Source organism: Filicampus tigris, chromosome 14 (assembly GCF_054856515.1).
Source record: "Filicampus tigris isolate MCC_2025a chromosome 14, RoL_Ftig_1.0, whole genome shotgun sequence".
Classification (NCBI taxonomy): domain Eukaryota; kingdom Metazoa; phylum Chordata; class Actinopteri; order Syngnathiformes; family Syngnathidae; genus Filicampus; species Filicampus tigris.
In genome coordinates this window covers 8,523,639-8,539,646 of record NC_141230.1, presented here as the reverse complement: position 1 = coordinate 8,539,646, position 16,008 = coordinate 8,523,639, and the positions used below count along the sequence as shown (strand labels likewise).

At 40.2% G+C, this 16,008-nt stretch overlaps 1 protein-coding gene across 2 annotated transcripts in view; it reads left to right on the top strand.

The window, feature by feature from the left end:
* Positions 1–16,008, top strand: part of gli2a (GLI family zinc finger 2a) — a 72,968-nt gene that overhangs the window by 9,946 nt on the left and 47,014 nt on the right. For both annotated transcript variants that reach the window (XM_086052288.1, XM_086052290.1), the window contains one exon: positions 7,204–7,336. In XM_086052288.1, coding sequence (XP_085908414.1) covers positions 7,228–7,336 — 109 coding nt within the window. In that variant the 5' untranslated portion in view covers positions 7,204–7,227. The remainder of the gene's footprint in view (positions 1–7,203; positions 7,337–16,008) is intronic.

Below are 16,008 nucleotides of genomic sequence, written 5' to 3'. Positions count from 1 at the left end.
TATAAATTTTGCTACTTGTCAGTATGTAAATGTGTATTATTGTTCTTTTGCTGCACGAAGAAGCCACTCTGCTGCTTGTCTGGTCCTTGTGTGCATCTACAAAATTTATACCCTTGCCGCTTTCCTTTCTGGTACGATACTGCGAATACAGTGCATCAAGTGACTGAAGTATCAAAAGTATCACTATATAAGTTTCAGAATCGATCTTAGTGGTATTAGAGGTATTAACAGCTTAAACCCTATCGGTCCCTCACGTCACTCCAGCAAGCGTAATGGCACTCTCGTCCATGCCATAGCACACGTGGGGCTGTTTTTGTTGACTGCGTGTGTACTTTTGCTTCAAAACACCGCTTCATGTTGGCAAAGTCTAAGAAGAGTCATCAGAATATTCAAAGTTTTGAATTACACTTTGAAAAGACTTTTGCGGGAAGTGAATCGGCCACGAACAGAATGTTTTTTTTTCCCTGCGCATATTTCGCATATGTTGCACTGTTATGTTTTCTTTTTAAACAAACCGTGATTGAAGTTGTGTCTAAAACAGTGACGTCCAGGTCAATAACTAGCATTAATATGAACCTTATAAATATATATACATATGGAGTAAGATAGCTGTCAACACTAAGCTGTCAACACTAAAACCAATTTGCATGTTGTGCAGATTCGTCCTCTCACAAAGTGATTCGTATCCTCAGCTGGCAATTCGTGCGTAGTGAAGATTCGTAGTCGTAGAAGCGAGAGTCGTATTCACAAAACAATGCACTCACAGATTTTATACGTACTCACAAGAAAAGAAGTCAAACCCTCACAATTTTGATTCGTACTCTCAAGAAAAGAAGTCAAACCCTCACAATTTTAATTTGTACTCACAAATTATTACTATTACGGATATGAATCGTCAATCACGCAAATGCCTTTTTGACAGCTGTCATACTCCATCTATACATAGTTACAGAAACTGCATATTAACGGGAATCTGTCAGCCATGCATTCCTTCGGTTCCTGATCGTAAACGGCCACTAGAGGACGGCTGAAACTGGTCATCGGCGACAATCGCGAGGACCGATACCATGAAATAAGGTCGGGTATCGATCCGATATGATACCTGGTATCGGCACTTGCCCAATACTACCAAAATGCTTGAGGATACATTTGTTGATGCTCAGTAAATAAATAGTACACAAATATAAACAGTACATAAACAAGTTATTTGAATAGCCATATTACTCCAACTTGTGATTGGATCGGTGATCGGTTATACGTTTATTCAAACTCGCTGATCAGTCCAAAAGTCCTATCGTCTAAAGCCTACCGCTCATTGCGCTCCATTTTCTATGAATTTACTGATAAAGATAATAGTCATAATGGAGGGATAGCTGGACTGAGGGACAGACAGACTGACTGTCTGAATGCCTAATTCTAGCTCAAAAATATATGCTGTTAAATTATGTTGGTAGCCAGCAGGAATACAGTTTACAATGTGGTAAACCATACAACAAAGCTTTAGACTGTGGTTTTCAAATTAGTTGCCTGCTTGGAACTGCCGCAGCAAGGACTAAACATGAACTAAAGACGGAAGTATTTGGTTTGCAAGGAACGCTCACGCTGAGAGAACAAATGGTAGGTTAAATGAAAGGGCTTTCATAAAATTATTGCACAGTTTTAGGCATGGCATCCGTGTTGGTCAGAGTTGGTAATTTGAGGGTATAAACATAAACAGCGGTATTTTGTCTGAAATATACAAGGAACACTTTGGATTCAGATGGGCTACGACTTAATCACTGTGCAATGTGAAGCTTGGTAAGGGTCTTATATCGGGTTGGAGCGCAGGCGGATCACGATTGATATCAAATCAAGAATAACCAACAGTGTGGACAGGGTGGATGATGCCGAGGTAATATTGAGGTTATTGAATGAATTTATTAACTCATTGATTTTTTTTGTAGTCTTTGTGTGAGGGAAGGGAGAGTAGCAAAGAATGTCATTGTTCAGTACCACTGTTGTGTTTTTACTATGCATGACATCTTGAATTTGGCTTGTAATTGCTGTAGAACCAGGAAACAATGAGTCTGTGTGGCAGATGAATGAGACCCAATGTGGTGAAGACTAGTTTGGGACAAACACAAAGAGAACTTGTTTTTTTGTTGCCGTTGTTATGGCCAGTAATGTGTTGGGGTTTCCAAATAAACATTCTTGAAAGAAGGGATGCTACAATATTCCTATTTTAACCCTACATTTGATCATCATCAACACAACAGTGCGAGAATATTATGGAAAAACATAGATTGCGTAACTAGCCACGTTAGCGTTAATGACTATTATACCTCCAACATTTCTCTGCAAAAATATGTTTTATGCGTGTCCACTTGTCTAAACATGGTATTCTGATTAATATTGCGTTTGTGAAATATGAGTTAAGTATCAAAATCCACCCATTTTTAGCCATCTTAGGGGGGCGGCCACTTTGCCACTTGCTGTCGACCGAAAATGACATCACAGTTGCTCAGGGCTCAGATAGCCCCCAATAATGGTTTACCTGTTTTCTGAAGCTGAGCCATGATTGGTCGTTAGCAAAATGCGCATCCACTAGTCCACTGAGATGTATAAAAAACGGTGGATTTTACTGTTTAAATCATAGTCCACAAACTCATTATTAATCAGAATGCCGTGTTTCGACTAGTGGGGCTGCATAGAAGATCTTCTTGTTGGAAATGTTTGGGTTGACTTTCTTTAAGGCATCTAAACAACTACTCAAATTTTGGCAACAACTTTAAATTTCCTGTAATTTTCAGGTTGGATAGTGGATTTTAATTGAGCGGGTCTGGTCAGGTTTCTTGGTGCACACTGTATTGAATATCGGTGGCTCGGGTCAGAAGCAGATCTTGAAAAATATACTTGTTCAGGCCTCTTAACTATATAGCCTCGACACCTGTCCACCTGTGAAATTAGATGTGTTGGTCGAGGTATTCCTTGTTTATTTTGCTCATTTCGGAAAATGTTTAAAAACCTTAGTTCATAGGCTGTAAAGTTTGATGTTTGTACCACAGCTGAAAGGACCATTTCAAAGCTGTCTAAAGCTATTATTCGCTATCGGTAACCCTCCTGTGAGGATCTTGGCCTGCAAAAGAACTAGTCTGTCGTCCATTTCGTGGGTTGTCACATACCAGCAATTGACACTGCGTTCTCTCAGCCATGACCAAATTGTTCCTTAACCAAGCAGAAGGTTAATCAAACCTTAACCATGGATGCAGTGAATCTTATTCAAAGGTAAATTATAATGGCTGTCATGACTAATCCATTCCAAAAGGGTGCTAGGGAGTTTGGAATGTTTGGCGCATCTGAAAAGGTTTGGATATGCACAGGGCTATATTACTAAATGCAGTCAATTCTTTTCATTTTCATTCATCGTAAACAATTTCTCCGTGAAAGCTCAATTAATTAAAATTAAAAACCAATATAAAGTCCGGTTTGCAATAGAGCACATAATTGTTCCTCATCCTTCAGCTTGAGTAGCAGCCAATATGATAAAGACACCAAAGTATGTAAAACAAAGCTATATTTTGGCTTTTGGAGGTTGTTTTGATAACCTGCATACTTGTCACCTTCAGAAACCTGAGTGGAGAGGTCTGCAGGTGGCGGACCTTTGCTATCCATCTCCTGTGTTTGCCAATTGAGCAGAGTGTGTAGCAGCTGTTAGGGAGTGTGTGCGTAATATGCTATGTGTATGTGTGTGCTGTGAGGAAGGAGGGTCTACCAGCATGTGGATCACTCTGACTGAAAGATAGTGAGGAAGAAAGTAAGAAGCCTGGATATCTTCAAAATGAGAGGGCCTCTTTTGATCTGTGTTTTCATTCCTTTCAGTGTTGGTGAAAGGGGAGCTGTTGAACGGTAGTAGAGGAGAGGAACACTTGAAACTGAACGAGGCTCTAAGAAAAACACACAGCGTGTTTTAACACAAGTCTGCAAGTCTCAGGCAAAGGCGGCAGGAGGTGAACAGAAGACAAAGAGAAGACGAAGAGTAGAGTGGGAAAATGGAGATGGCTATCCTCTACAAATAATCAAATGTTAGAAAGGGTTTATGAATGTAATTTACTTGACAGTGAGTCTGGCCTTCTTATATCCGCACTAGTGATTTTTTGATTTTTTTTTAACTTGACAGTATCAGTGACAGACAGCTAAATTTATTATTAATTATAAAATATCACAGCTGAAATAAAAATGCAAGCATTCCAATAGGGATGCTCATAATTGACTCATTGATTTCTATAAATCTAATCAAATATATGTAATCAATATAGTCTATGTTCGTGCTGCTTTGGGCTATCCAGCCAACCAGAAGATGGGAAAAGAAGCGTCCCCTTGTTTTTTGTTCTCTTTTGGCCTCTGCCATCTGTCCAATTGGTTTCTGACACCTGTACCAGGCCGTCAGAGCTGGGCTGATTCCTTGTCATTGCTGGTGTCATGGCACTAGCCTGTGGAGAGACACAGGGAATACGGGGACTAAAAAAAAAGAAACAGATGCAGCGTAAACCTGTTAGTTGCTCACCTCTAATCGGCTTACATTGGCTCTGTGACAGGTGAGTGGCAGCTGTGAAGGGTCACAGACGTGATTGTTAGTGCATACACACGTCAAAATAAAAGCTAACATGTTGCATATCCACATGAAATAAACAGTAACACCAAACATCTTCTACTAGGTTACTTTCTAACCCAGAACAAGTGTTTGTTTTATAGTTTTATTAACAACCGTACACACCCGAGCTGTATTTTCAAATGTGTGGCCCGCGGGTCGGATCAGGAACAGTTGAATCCAGCCCGCGATGTGATTTCGTAATGTATAAAAATGAGCTGGGTCCGGCAGACTAATCAGCCGGCAATCTGCCAAATCTGGCACAATTTAACAGTGGTATATATATTTATTACAACTCTGTATTTTAGGACTGCACAATATATCCCCTAAAAATCGATATTACAATAGTGGCCCATGCAATATGCATATCGTAATGACATGCTATAAGTTTTTTATGGAATTGCATGCTTTCATCCGAATTTGACCTGTAAGATGCTAACTTAAATCATCCATCCAATATTTGAACATTGACTAGGGGAATTACATTTAATTAGCTGAAGATTCATTGACTTTGCTTATTTTTCGCATGAAAAATATGTACTTCTTTCACAAGATAATGAAAATATAATATCGCAATAATATTGATGTCGCAATATTGAACACACATATCGCATATCCATACCTGTGAAAAACACATATGTCCAATTTGGGATTTTTAAAAAAATGTTCAGGTTAATGCGATGCCTGTCACGCGGAAACACCATTCACGTAAAAATAAGAAAAATGAAACAATATAAGTGTTTTTCGTGGGACAGTAATGATATACAGTATTATCCATATAAAGTCTTGACGGAAGGTGAAAACCGAGAGTGACCCCAACAGAACATGAAGGACTGACATCCATGGTACACCGCGGGCTGACCTTTTAATGCGCCTTTGAGCTTCAGGGACACAGCAGCCCTGGGTACCATGTTGGGCCATGTGAAAACTTTGCAAGACTTAAGTTAAAAAAAAAAAAAAAAAGACCATATTTTTTACTGCAGTGCAGACAGCTACCGGCAGCCGTGGCTGCAGCAAATTCCAGTTATGCTCCATTTTTTGTTTTTGTGCTGCTTTATTACCCGCTAGTCAATACATCTAACCTTCCTCTTGTTTACATTACATTCTTGTGACCCACAAGAGAAGACATTGATATTACATGATTTGTTGTGACGAAGGTTATTATCGTTAACAAAAATTTGCGAAATATCTAAAAAAAAAAAAATTGTTAACGAAATAAAATAAAAATCAAAATGCATTTTAAAAGAACAGAAGCTAACTGAAATTATATCCTTCATTTATAAAACTAACTAAAGCAAACTATAATTTTAGCGAGATGTACTTTGTTTTCATCTTTGTCAATTATAATGTTCATGAACTTTTGGGGATCATTTTGCTGTTTGTCCATACAGGAGAAAGAAAGTCTTGGTGATTTATCTTACACTCAACAAATACTCCATGTGTTAAAAAAAAAAAAAAAAAAAAAAATCTCAATAAAAACTCAACTAAAATGAAGAATTTTTGAAAAAATAAAAACTAACAAACTCTCTATAATTGTGGTATGAACCGACCTGCAATTAAAACATTTCTTGTTTTATATGTATTTATTTTTTGTTCCATTCCACAGCAGGACTAGTCAGTCTCATTGAAATGTTCTCTCTCTTTACAACAATGTGTCAACGTGTGCAGACATTTTCGCACAGAGTCTGAAAACACATGATGACCACCAGCTTGCATGAGAGTGCGGATTGCTTTACTCACCGGACTGGACCGAGCCATGTTTGTTCTGAGCAGAGAATGAACCTACCAAGTCAAACAAGTGGCACGTTGCCACGTCACCAGTCCATTCACACACACATGAGGAGGTATTGACACAGTGTGTGGCTAAAACCTCAGCACTAAGGGCCACTCGCATTTACAATTGGAACAGAGCGAGCACTGTGAACTCATTACATCAAACTGAGAAACCCATGTGTGTTTAGGGGTTGACCTGACATTATTTACTCTGACAGAATAAATATGTCGACAACCATAATGAAATAACCATGTAAACATTGAATTACATCTGCTCTTGCCTTCTCAATTATGTAAGAAAAACTCAAAACCTTTACCACTTAGTAATTTATGCAGCTGGAAGGAGAAAACAAACGCATGGATGTACAGTAAACATTTCATTAGTCCAATCACACATGCAGGTAATGTGTAAAAGTGAATTTGAAACAAGATACTTGTTGGATACTCTCCCCATGATAGAACCTTACTGCCACATTTAGGTTACGATTTTCGGCTGATCCTGTCAGACGTCGCCACTGGGAGTTTCTCGTGTGATTTGTTTGGTACAGTTTTTAAATTGGATGCCGTTCCCGACGCAACGCACCCAATTTTTTTATCTGGGTGTGGGACTGGTCGAGGCTGGGAATCAAACCCGTTCGTTCTGTATGAAAGGCAGCAGCATGTACAGTACCACTACACTACCAGAATTTACAGCTGTCATTATAAAATGTACTATTTAAAATATAGCATTTACTTTATTATACTGTACATATTATTCCCCCCACATTCAAGACCCCAACGGAATTGTCCTTCCTTCTGTGCAGGTTGTTTGACATTAAAGGAGCAGCATGGAGACATCAGCTCCAGCTGCCACTGAGAAGAAGGAGTGCAAGGGTCCTGGTTTGGACGGAAGCAGCTTCTCAGAAATTCCAAAGAAGCACTCTCCCACCTCCAGAGGTACAACGGTTTTTCAAAAATGCCATTGTTATTAAGCTTTTTTCGTCTAGAAACTGAACGCTGCAATTTTTTTTTTTTTGGTCAGAAAAAGACAATATTGAATAGGTGGAAAACCAGACAGTTGTACTGCTATTCCACACGCATATTGTCGATGTACTTTCTATTTGCTGTAGGATCATGTTCCACTGTGCAATAAGCATAATGTAAAACACGATGACTCGCATAAGCAATTGGATGATACATGAAAAGAGACGGGGGGCTTCATCATTTAGAGATGCCAGAGAGGAGATGATGAAAAAAATGCTATAATGAGGTCGAAAGACCTTGTTCTCACCTCCCGAGTGTACATTTCATGAATTACTAAAAAAGGCTGGCATAGCAGTGGACGACAGGGTGTATCAGAGGCCTCTGATAAAGGAAGGGCCTTTGAAATGCAAACAAGATGTCATATGATATTGTGGTATTAGCGATATTTTTTTCTTAATGATGATCTTGGTGGCCTGCCACAAGATGAGCCATGAGCATTAATTGTTTAGGGATGTGGGGTTGAAACTAGGACGTTTCAGTGTACCCACCCTGGCACCTCCACAAAGAGTCTACAAGTATTTTCAAGTCAGCAAAGAAAATTTCTAAGTAGCTTGAGATGAATTATTTATAGACATGACCATTGCACGTCATGTAGGTCTATGGGGTTTGACATTTCATTACCTTGCACCACTGACAAAAAAATGATCAACAACCTTTTGGGGATGTGACGTCACATCGGGGGGGCACGCTGGGTCAAAGTCACCAAATAAACGTAATACAAAGAGGAGAGCTCATTTTCATTAGCGATTATATGACGAAAACTGGTCTTAACGAGGTCGCAGGACCTTGTTCATGCCTCTGAGATGCCGATGTTATAAATTACTAAAAGCTTCTGGTGGACTCAGCTTGTAGACTTTGAAACCCCTCAGAGAGACGCGCAGGCATCATCTAAGGGCTACTTCAGGAGCAAATCATTCATACTATCATAAAGCTGACTTAAACACTCGGGGGAAACAAAAAAGTAGAACATTTGATTGTCCTTAGACACTTGCTCTGCTTTTGTTGTCATTTAGTTTATTCATTATATGATCCAGTTTTTAAGTATGCATTTGCAAAGAAAAATAGAGCAAATGTGTATACATTAAGAATCCCTTTTAAGATGACAAACATTCTTCTTAAAGGGGCAATATTTATTTAGGTTAGTTGTGTTTCAGAATATCAAACCACAGAGACTACATTAAAGTCTACAAGTTTAAAAATAAAAGAAAGAGAAAACACAACAACACACACATTAAAACCTTACAAACACACTCAGATCCTTTTGGTTTATTTTTTTTTCATCTGCACTCGGGTTGCTTTAGTTTTAAGGAGGCGGGCCTTGTCCTCTTCCAAATGTTCTTGGAGCATTAAGACATGTTCTATACAGCATGTGGTCTCTACTGAAGGATGCGTGTCGAGACAAAGACATATTAGAGGAAATAGAGAGCTTCGAGTTGCAAGTACAAAAAAATGCAGGTTTAGCTACAGTCTGTAAGATAAGAATCATACTGCATTCTTAAAGTCTCGTTAATGGTTGTAAATGGGCCCCCGCATTTGGTGGGACAGCCTGCATCTGTCTCGTAGCTACAGGGCTTGCTTCCACAAGCTTGTCACTTGCAACCTGACTCCAAAGCCCCTGGATTTACAAGCCTGCATTAACCTGAGCCTTAACTATGTCAGTGTAACGTGTTCAGATAAGGTGCCTGCTTCCACGACAGTAAAAGATCAAACCATTTGGAGAGGGAAAACTGTGAAAAACATGTCCCTACTTCCATACTTAACAACAAATCCTGGATCACGTGTGCTCCCGTGTGCTGTTTGTTACCTATTGGGTCAATTTCAATTGCAGCTGTTATGACGACTTGTTTTACAGCCTTACACTCGAAAAACAGTTGGGTTGAGAACAAGACAATTTTGGGTCAAAAATGGATCGATCCACTACTCGGGTCAATTTGACCCAACTTTCTGGGTTGCTCCCCCAAAATGGTTAGTTTTGTACAAAATTACAGAACAAATTGGACTGTTTTCAACAGAACAACACAAGAAGGTTGGTCAAACTGACCCAATTAGTGGATCGGTCCATTTTTGACCCCAAATTGTGTTATTTTTAACCCAACTGTTTTTAGAGTGTATAATATCCTCAGTCTGTACAAGGCCATTGGAGCCAACTGATCCACCGGGTTGGCCAGTTTACAGACACAGCATTCGTGACAATTACTAATGTAATTTAGCATTAAAGCATTTTGCCGTATCTGTGTTGTTACTCAAAACGGTTGTGTGTAATGGGTGGGTACCTTGCAGGTGCACCACAGCACGCCATTCGGCACCCTATCTTGCTGTGACTTCAACAACATGAGCACCGATTGTAAATGCTGCTCCTTTTGAGGGTTAGGTATAACGTAGATGGATGAAGAAGAGAAGCCTTTTCTAATGACTGCTGCTCGGAGCTGAGTGTGGCTCTGAGATTAAGCGTGGAGTGTTAATCATGGCGATCGTGGCTACACTTCAAATGCAGCTCGGGCACCTAACCGTGTTTCTCCGGAGGGCGCTCTTGGAGCAGGTCATGGCCCCCTTGGCAGAGAAAAATGTCCCGGAGAAAGAAAAAAAAAAACAACAACGCCCTCCTCCCCACTCCTTGCTCTATCCAAAGGCCTACTCCAAAGGGACAGCCACTAATCTTCCTGAGAAAGAGTTCTGCCTTTCTTTCTATGCTCCTAAATGAGGCTCTTATGCTGCTGTGGTTTTCACAGACTGTGTGAGAGGTAGAGGAATGGGGTGAGGGCTCAGAGGTCAGCGTTATGCAGAGATGACCGCATGCTAGCCAGATCCCTTTGCCCTCTTTGGTTTTAACTTCTTGGCCCTCAACCGTAGTTGAAAGAATCAGCAAATTCCTCTTCTGATGCTGGGCCATTCACTGACAAAAATGTGTGTGGGTGTGTGTGTGTGGGGGTGGGGGGCTTTTCTCTTTCAAATGCTCAGGTCACATGAGGGAATTATTTTTTGAGACAAGACAAAATAAAACATTCATTTTTAACAAAGGGAATGCTGTACATTGACAAGGCGCGACGTCACGCGACGCTCATTTCACTCTGACGATTGCCAGAAACACGCCCAGCTTGTCTTGCATGTGTAATCTGGGATAAAGTAGTATGGGGCATAGGAAAAGGGTGGATAGCAATTTTGGTACAACTCTAGTACTTATCCCTTTGCATGTGAAGTATCCCCTTGTCTGGGACATCTCTAGATCATATAAATCTCTCCAAAGCGTCATTCCTAGTCATGCCAGCGTTGTTGTACCCTTAAAGCTATGACCTGGAAGTGGAAGTCTTTCGTTTCCTCCTAAAATAACGTGTTATTTTGCAATATTTATTTTTATTGCGAAATAACGCAATAAAAACTGAAAACTTGTGTCATGTGTTATAAAAAAAACTTGTTGCATTAAAACGCAACAGTATTGCCTTATAACACAATCTTAAATATTCTCATGATGTCCCCTGGCGGGCTTTGTAGTCTGGTGATCGACGGTTGTGTTGGCAGCGAAATGCTATCTTGGTTGAGACTTAAACAGTTGTAAATAGAATTGCGTTATAAAGTCATCTTAAATATTCTCGTGATGTCGCCCCGGCGGGCTCCGGTCTACATTGACCAACGTGGTGGGGTTGGCAGCTAAATGCTATCTTAGCTAAGCCGTTGTAAACAATTCAATTCACTCACGATACTCCCAGCTGTTAATGTGAAGAGGAAATTAGCCAGCTAATGATCTTGAAATATTGTTTATGAATTATGAAACTTCTGCCTTTAGTCTCTCTCGTGTACCTGAGCATCATGCACTGACGCTTTCTTTTCGGGGGGGGACGGACTGACGAAATGTAAGGACGTAAACGCTTTAAAAGGACGAGGAACGGATGGGAATGGAGGATGATTGTTTTTATGAATAAGTACGAAGCAATGATGACGGAAGGGTGCGCAGGTCGCTGACGGAGGACGGACCGGCAAAATAAGGTAAAGTGCCCATCTCTGCAAATAAATCTGTGTACCAGATGATTGTACACACTCTCAGGGCCTAAAGACAACATGTTACATTCCGTGCCATTTTACAAGCAGTGGGAGAAAAGAAGGAGAGGTAAAGCAATATATGGATGCTTGAGGGGATTAACCAACACCCCATCAGGCAGCTTTTTCCTCCGCAACCCTTGAGTCTCACAATTCTCTTTGGTGTCTACTTCCCCCTTTTCACGTTCTTTCCCAGGATGTGAAGTATAATCCATGTCCCTGCTTCTAAGACACTTCCTGCCTGTTTTGTTTGTAAAGCTGATGGGAATTAGCACAATAAGGTGCACAGCTTTTTTCTCCACTTAGGTGCCGCCTCAGACCAACAATGTATGCGACAGGAACATGTTGTGAATGTTTCTGTATATGGATTTGTATGTTATGAGCTTGCTTCTGACCCAACCTAACCTTCGGTCTAGGGATAATTTGATTTACTCCCGTAAACCTCACAGTAAGAGAGAGACAAAATAAACATCTGAAGAGTTGAAACTTGGTAAAACAAAAGTGTGTACTAACTGTAAACACAGACAGGAGGCGCTTGTGTAAACCGACCCTGTTCTGCAGTCTCGAGATGGACAGTATGTGGTCGGCCTCGTCACCACCCACACTCATCTACCCTTGCCCGGAGACACAGCTATGGTCCGTCCTTGTAGAAACATTGCTGGGGAAAAGAATTAACCACAGTGATGCTCTCTGCGAGGGAGCTCACTCACCCATGATAAGAACAGCTAACGTTACTCAGGAATTGTTTAGGAGTAAACAAAAAAAAACACCTTAAAGTCAACGCAAACATTTTTCTTGAAGAATATGTTCTATGCAAGCCCACTAGTTGAAACAGGGCATTCTGATAAATATTGCGTTTGTGGAATAAGTGTTAATCCACTCATTTTTAGCCATCTCTGGGGGCGGCCATTTTGTCCTCTGTCGACTAAAAATGACATCACAACTGCTCACAACGACCAATCATGGCTCAGATTCAGAAAACAGGTCAGCCGTGATTGGTCGTTGTGAGCAGTTGTGATGTCATTTTCAGTCGACAGAAGACAAATTGGACGCCCACAGAGATGGCTAAAAACGAGTGCATTTTACTGCTTAATTTATATTCCGCAAACGCAGAATTAATCAGAATGCAGTGTTTCAACTAGTGGGCCTGCTGGGAACATATTCTTGGAAAAAATATGTTTGGGTTGACTTCCGCTTCAAAGAGTATACAATCAAATACAGTGCATTGTATTTCTCATGAAAATGTTAGTGCAAGTAGTGCAACACAACACTACAGAATATTAATAATAGTCACAAATCAGTTAAAATTCAACTTTGTACTACAGGCGAAAATAACATTCGATACCTTGCATGTAGTTTGGCAAAGCAAGTTTTTAACACTCACGATAAAAGTATTATAACGCTTTTTTTGTTATGACTGTTTATTACGTGATGTATCAGTTGCTCTGCAGTTGCTAAGGTCCTTTTATGCTTTTTCCTTTATGATGTCATATACAGTAAGCCTGAAGTCTTACAGTTTAAAAGTTTGAGTTACACAGTGACACGTCAGTACGTCAAACCTTCTCCGAGTGAGAATGCAAACTCTCTTCCAGTCATGATCTCTGCTGTTACTTTGTATTTTCTTGATAAATACTTTTTACTCTTCTACTTCCATGTCATGTCTGCGTATGGGTCCAAATCCCAATCCACACATGACACTTTTTATGTATTTATTTATTTTACAATATCGTAAAATTTGTCTGTGAAGGCACCTCCTGAATTTCCCATGAAACAAAGGAGAGGGTGACAAATAGGGAGAACTTTACAAAAAGTGGGGTATTGTTTGCATATCAAGAGATTCCCACTAATTCCCAGGCAAAGCAGTAATTTGCATTGTAAAGTTTTACTATTTAATGTCTCTATTGTCCAGGGGATAACCCCTAATTATAGCTGAGGATGCTACCTTAAACCCCAAGAGGAGAAGGACTCACAGAACCTCATTACAACTTGGACCCCATCTCTCTTTTCCGTTCCTTTAGATCTAAATCTCATTCTTCTTAATGTAGACATCTGCTTGTCCATTGCCACTCGTTGGGTGTTTGGGTGATTTCCAATGAACACACTTCTCCTGGTGATATTTCCTTCAAAACACCAAACAAGCTGTATTGGTCAAGAGTTTTTGGCATCTGGATTGACTGCTGATGGGAAGGGGTTAAGGCTATTGTACTACAATGCACACTTTGTCAAAATAAATAATAATAATACAAATCATCCATAGGCCTCATGAAACCATCAAATCTTAATGAATAAATACTTATCCAAGTAAAGAGCTTTTTTAGTGTGACGGGGTAAAGATTCCATGCTGACTGCAAAAAGACAATGAATTCTTGTATCAGTCTTTTTTATCGCATTTGCACAAAAGATCTTGCTCGGCCAATGCACAACTGCTCCACAAAGTGTCATGGACATCCAGATTTGGGCATTTTACTCAAAATTGACTTGAAATAGTAAATGGAGTGCACTGTGTACATCACAATGCTGCTCAAACAGCTTTTTACTCCTATGCATTTAACATTTCACATAGCCTTCACTTATTTGCCAATCTGTTGAACTGTAAGTGGGAGCCTGCTACCGCTTCAAGTCTTAAAAGTTTACTTTAAAGGTTTTGCAAACCTTAACCAGAATTCTATGTCACATTTTTGCCAAAGGTGCAATCCCGGTGGATTAAAATGTTTCCTAGTCCTTGTGAAAACTGAAATAAAGTACCCATTACCAGAAGTGGACATTTGTCCATGCTTTAGTCCGTCTATGAGTTTCCGACTTTATTTCAGACCCGCCCGGTCGGTTCGAGTCAGCCAAACGGCGTCGAGAACGAACTTTACCGGTTGCACGTCACACGCATGTGCCCCACTCCTGACACGCAGCCAAACAAATAAAAAATAAAACAGTGATGTACACCTTTCAGTCCCACAGATGCAATGCCATGTGCCTCATTTTGTTTTTATTTCACCAATGACCATGCTGTGCGTGTGTGTCTGTTGCTTTTACTTTATATTTTTCTTTATTTGGCACTGCTTGTACGACGCCTGTGTGTGACGTGAAAATTATGTTCTCGACATCGATTGGCTGTCGCCGACGAGGGACGGACTGGGAGCACGTGGTTCGGTCGGAAATATCGTCCAAAAGTTATGGATGGATAGACGATGCCCAGCTCTGCCCAGTACAATAAAATAATGTTTTTTTCTTCAAATTTATCATCTACTTCTTCTTCTTCTTCTGTCTTTCAGCGGTTGGCAAACAACTTTTGGTGCATTACTTGTGTTACATTAGGGTTGGGGGGCAAAATACTGTTTCAAATCCTAGTAACCCCATTCTTTCCCCCCCCCCCCAAAAAAATTGAAATAGAAAACTCACAAGAACTTCTCTGTAAAACTGTCTCTGTATTCAAAGCTTCGTTATAACTTCTTAGTCAGCCTGAGAAACTCATGATTCTATGTTTGTGGATACCACCACCTGCATATACAGTCAATTCAGTCTGGGTCAGCAAAACGGGCATCGGTCAATGATGGACTGTGAGGTCCATTTGGATTACACAGACGGACAAAAAGTCTTTTTTTTTAAGTTTCCCATCTTTTGTCTACCATCAGCAAAACGTGCGTCCGTAAGTGACGGACAGACGGACCGGTCAGTCGGTCAGACGGAATGCCCATCTCTATGTACATCAATAGTTTCCACACAATCCTTCTTGTTTAGGCTTTCGCATTTGGAGGAGGTAATTCAGCTGACTATTTATTCATGAATAGTCAGTTACAGGACATAAGTCAGCTCAGTGCTTCATATTTAACATGTTCCAGCTGTTCTGAATCTACAAACCACAAGAAAAAGACTTCCAAGAAAACTGTTATGCTCCTTAAATCAATTCATTGAAAATATGGCCCTGTGTAGATGTAAATGTGGTCCTTGTTTCCTTGACAAAAAGCTGATGAAAAATCTTTACGTGAACACTGTATTAAACCTTTTACAACTATATCTTGCAAGTTATCTTGTGGTATGCCTTAAATAGAGAGAAACTCAAGGAAAACCCCAAACTAAGCCACAACTGTGCTGTACTGCTGTTTTTGCAGACACAGCCAGTGAGTGAATTGTGTGTTTTGGGGGCTAAAATAAGTTTTTACAGTCACGTGTGTGTGTGGGTGTGTGTGTGTGGGGGTGGGTGTGCGTGTGTGTGTGGTGGTTGTGGTGATGGTAGGGGGGATGAGGGAGTTGCTGTAACTGCAGTGTTTTTTATTTTAGTTTTGCTCCCGGTTATGAACTAATCATTATATATAGGACTGTTACAGCTGTGGTTGTTGTTGAGGAGTATTCTTCTGGAGCATTGACCTCACACCCACAAATCAGACCCTCATATCACATGTGGCTTTATTATTAAAGTTTTGAGTGATATCCTGTCAGTTCAGTCATGTAATGTCTGACTCAACTTGACTACAGGCTCATAATTCAAAACAACAAGTGGATTAGTTTGACAATCCTTTAATGTTGGAAGGTGAACTTCTTTGTTGAAATACTTTTGCACA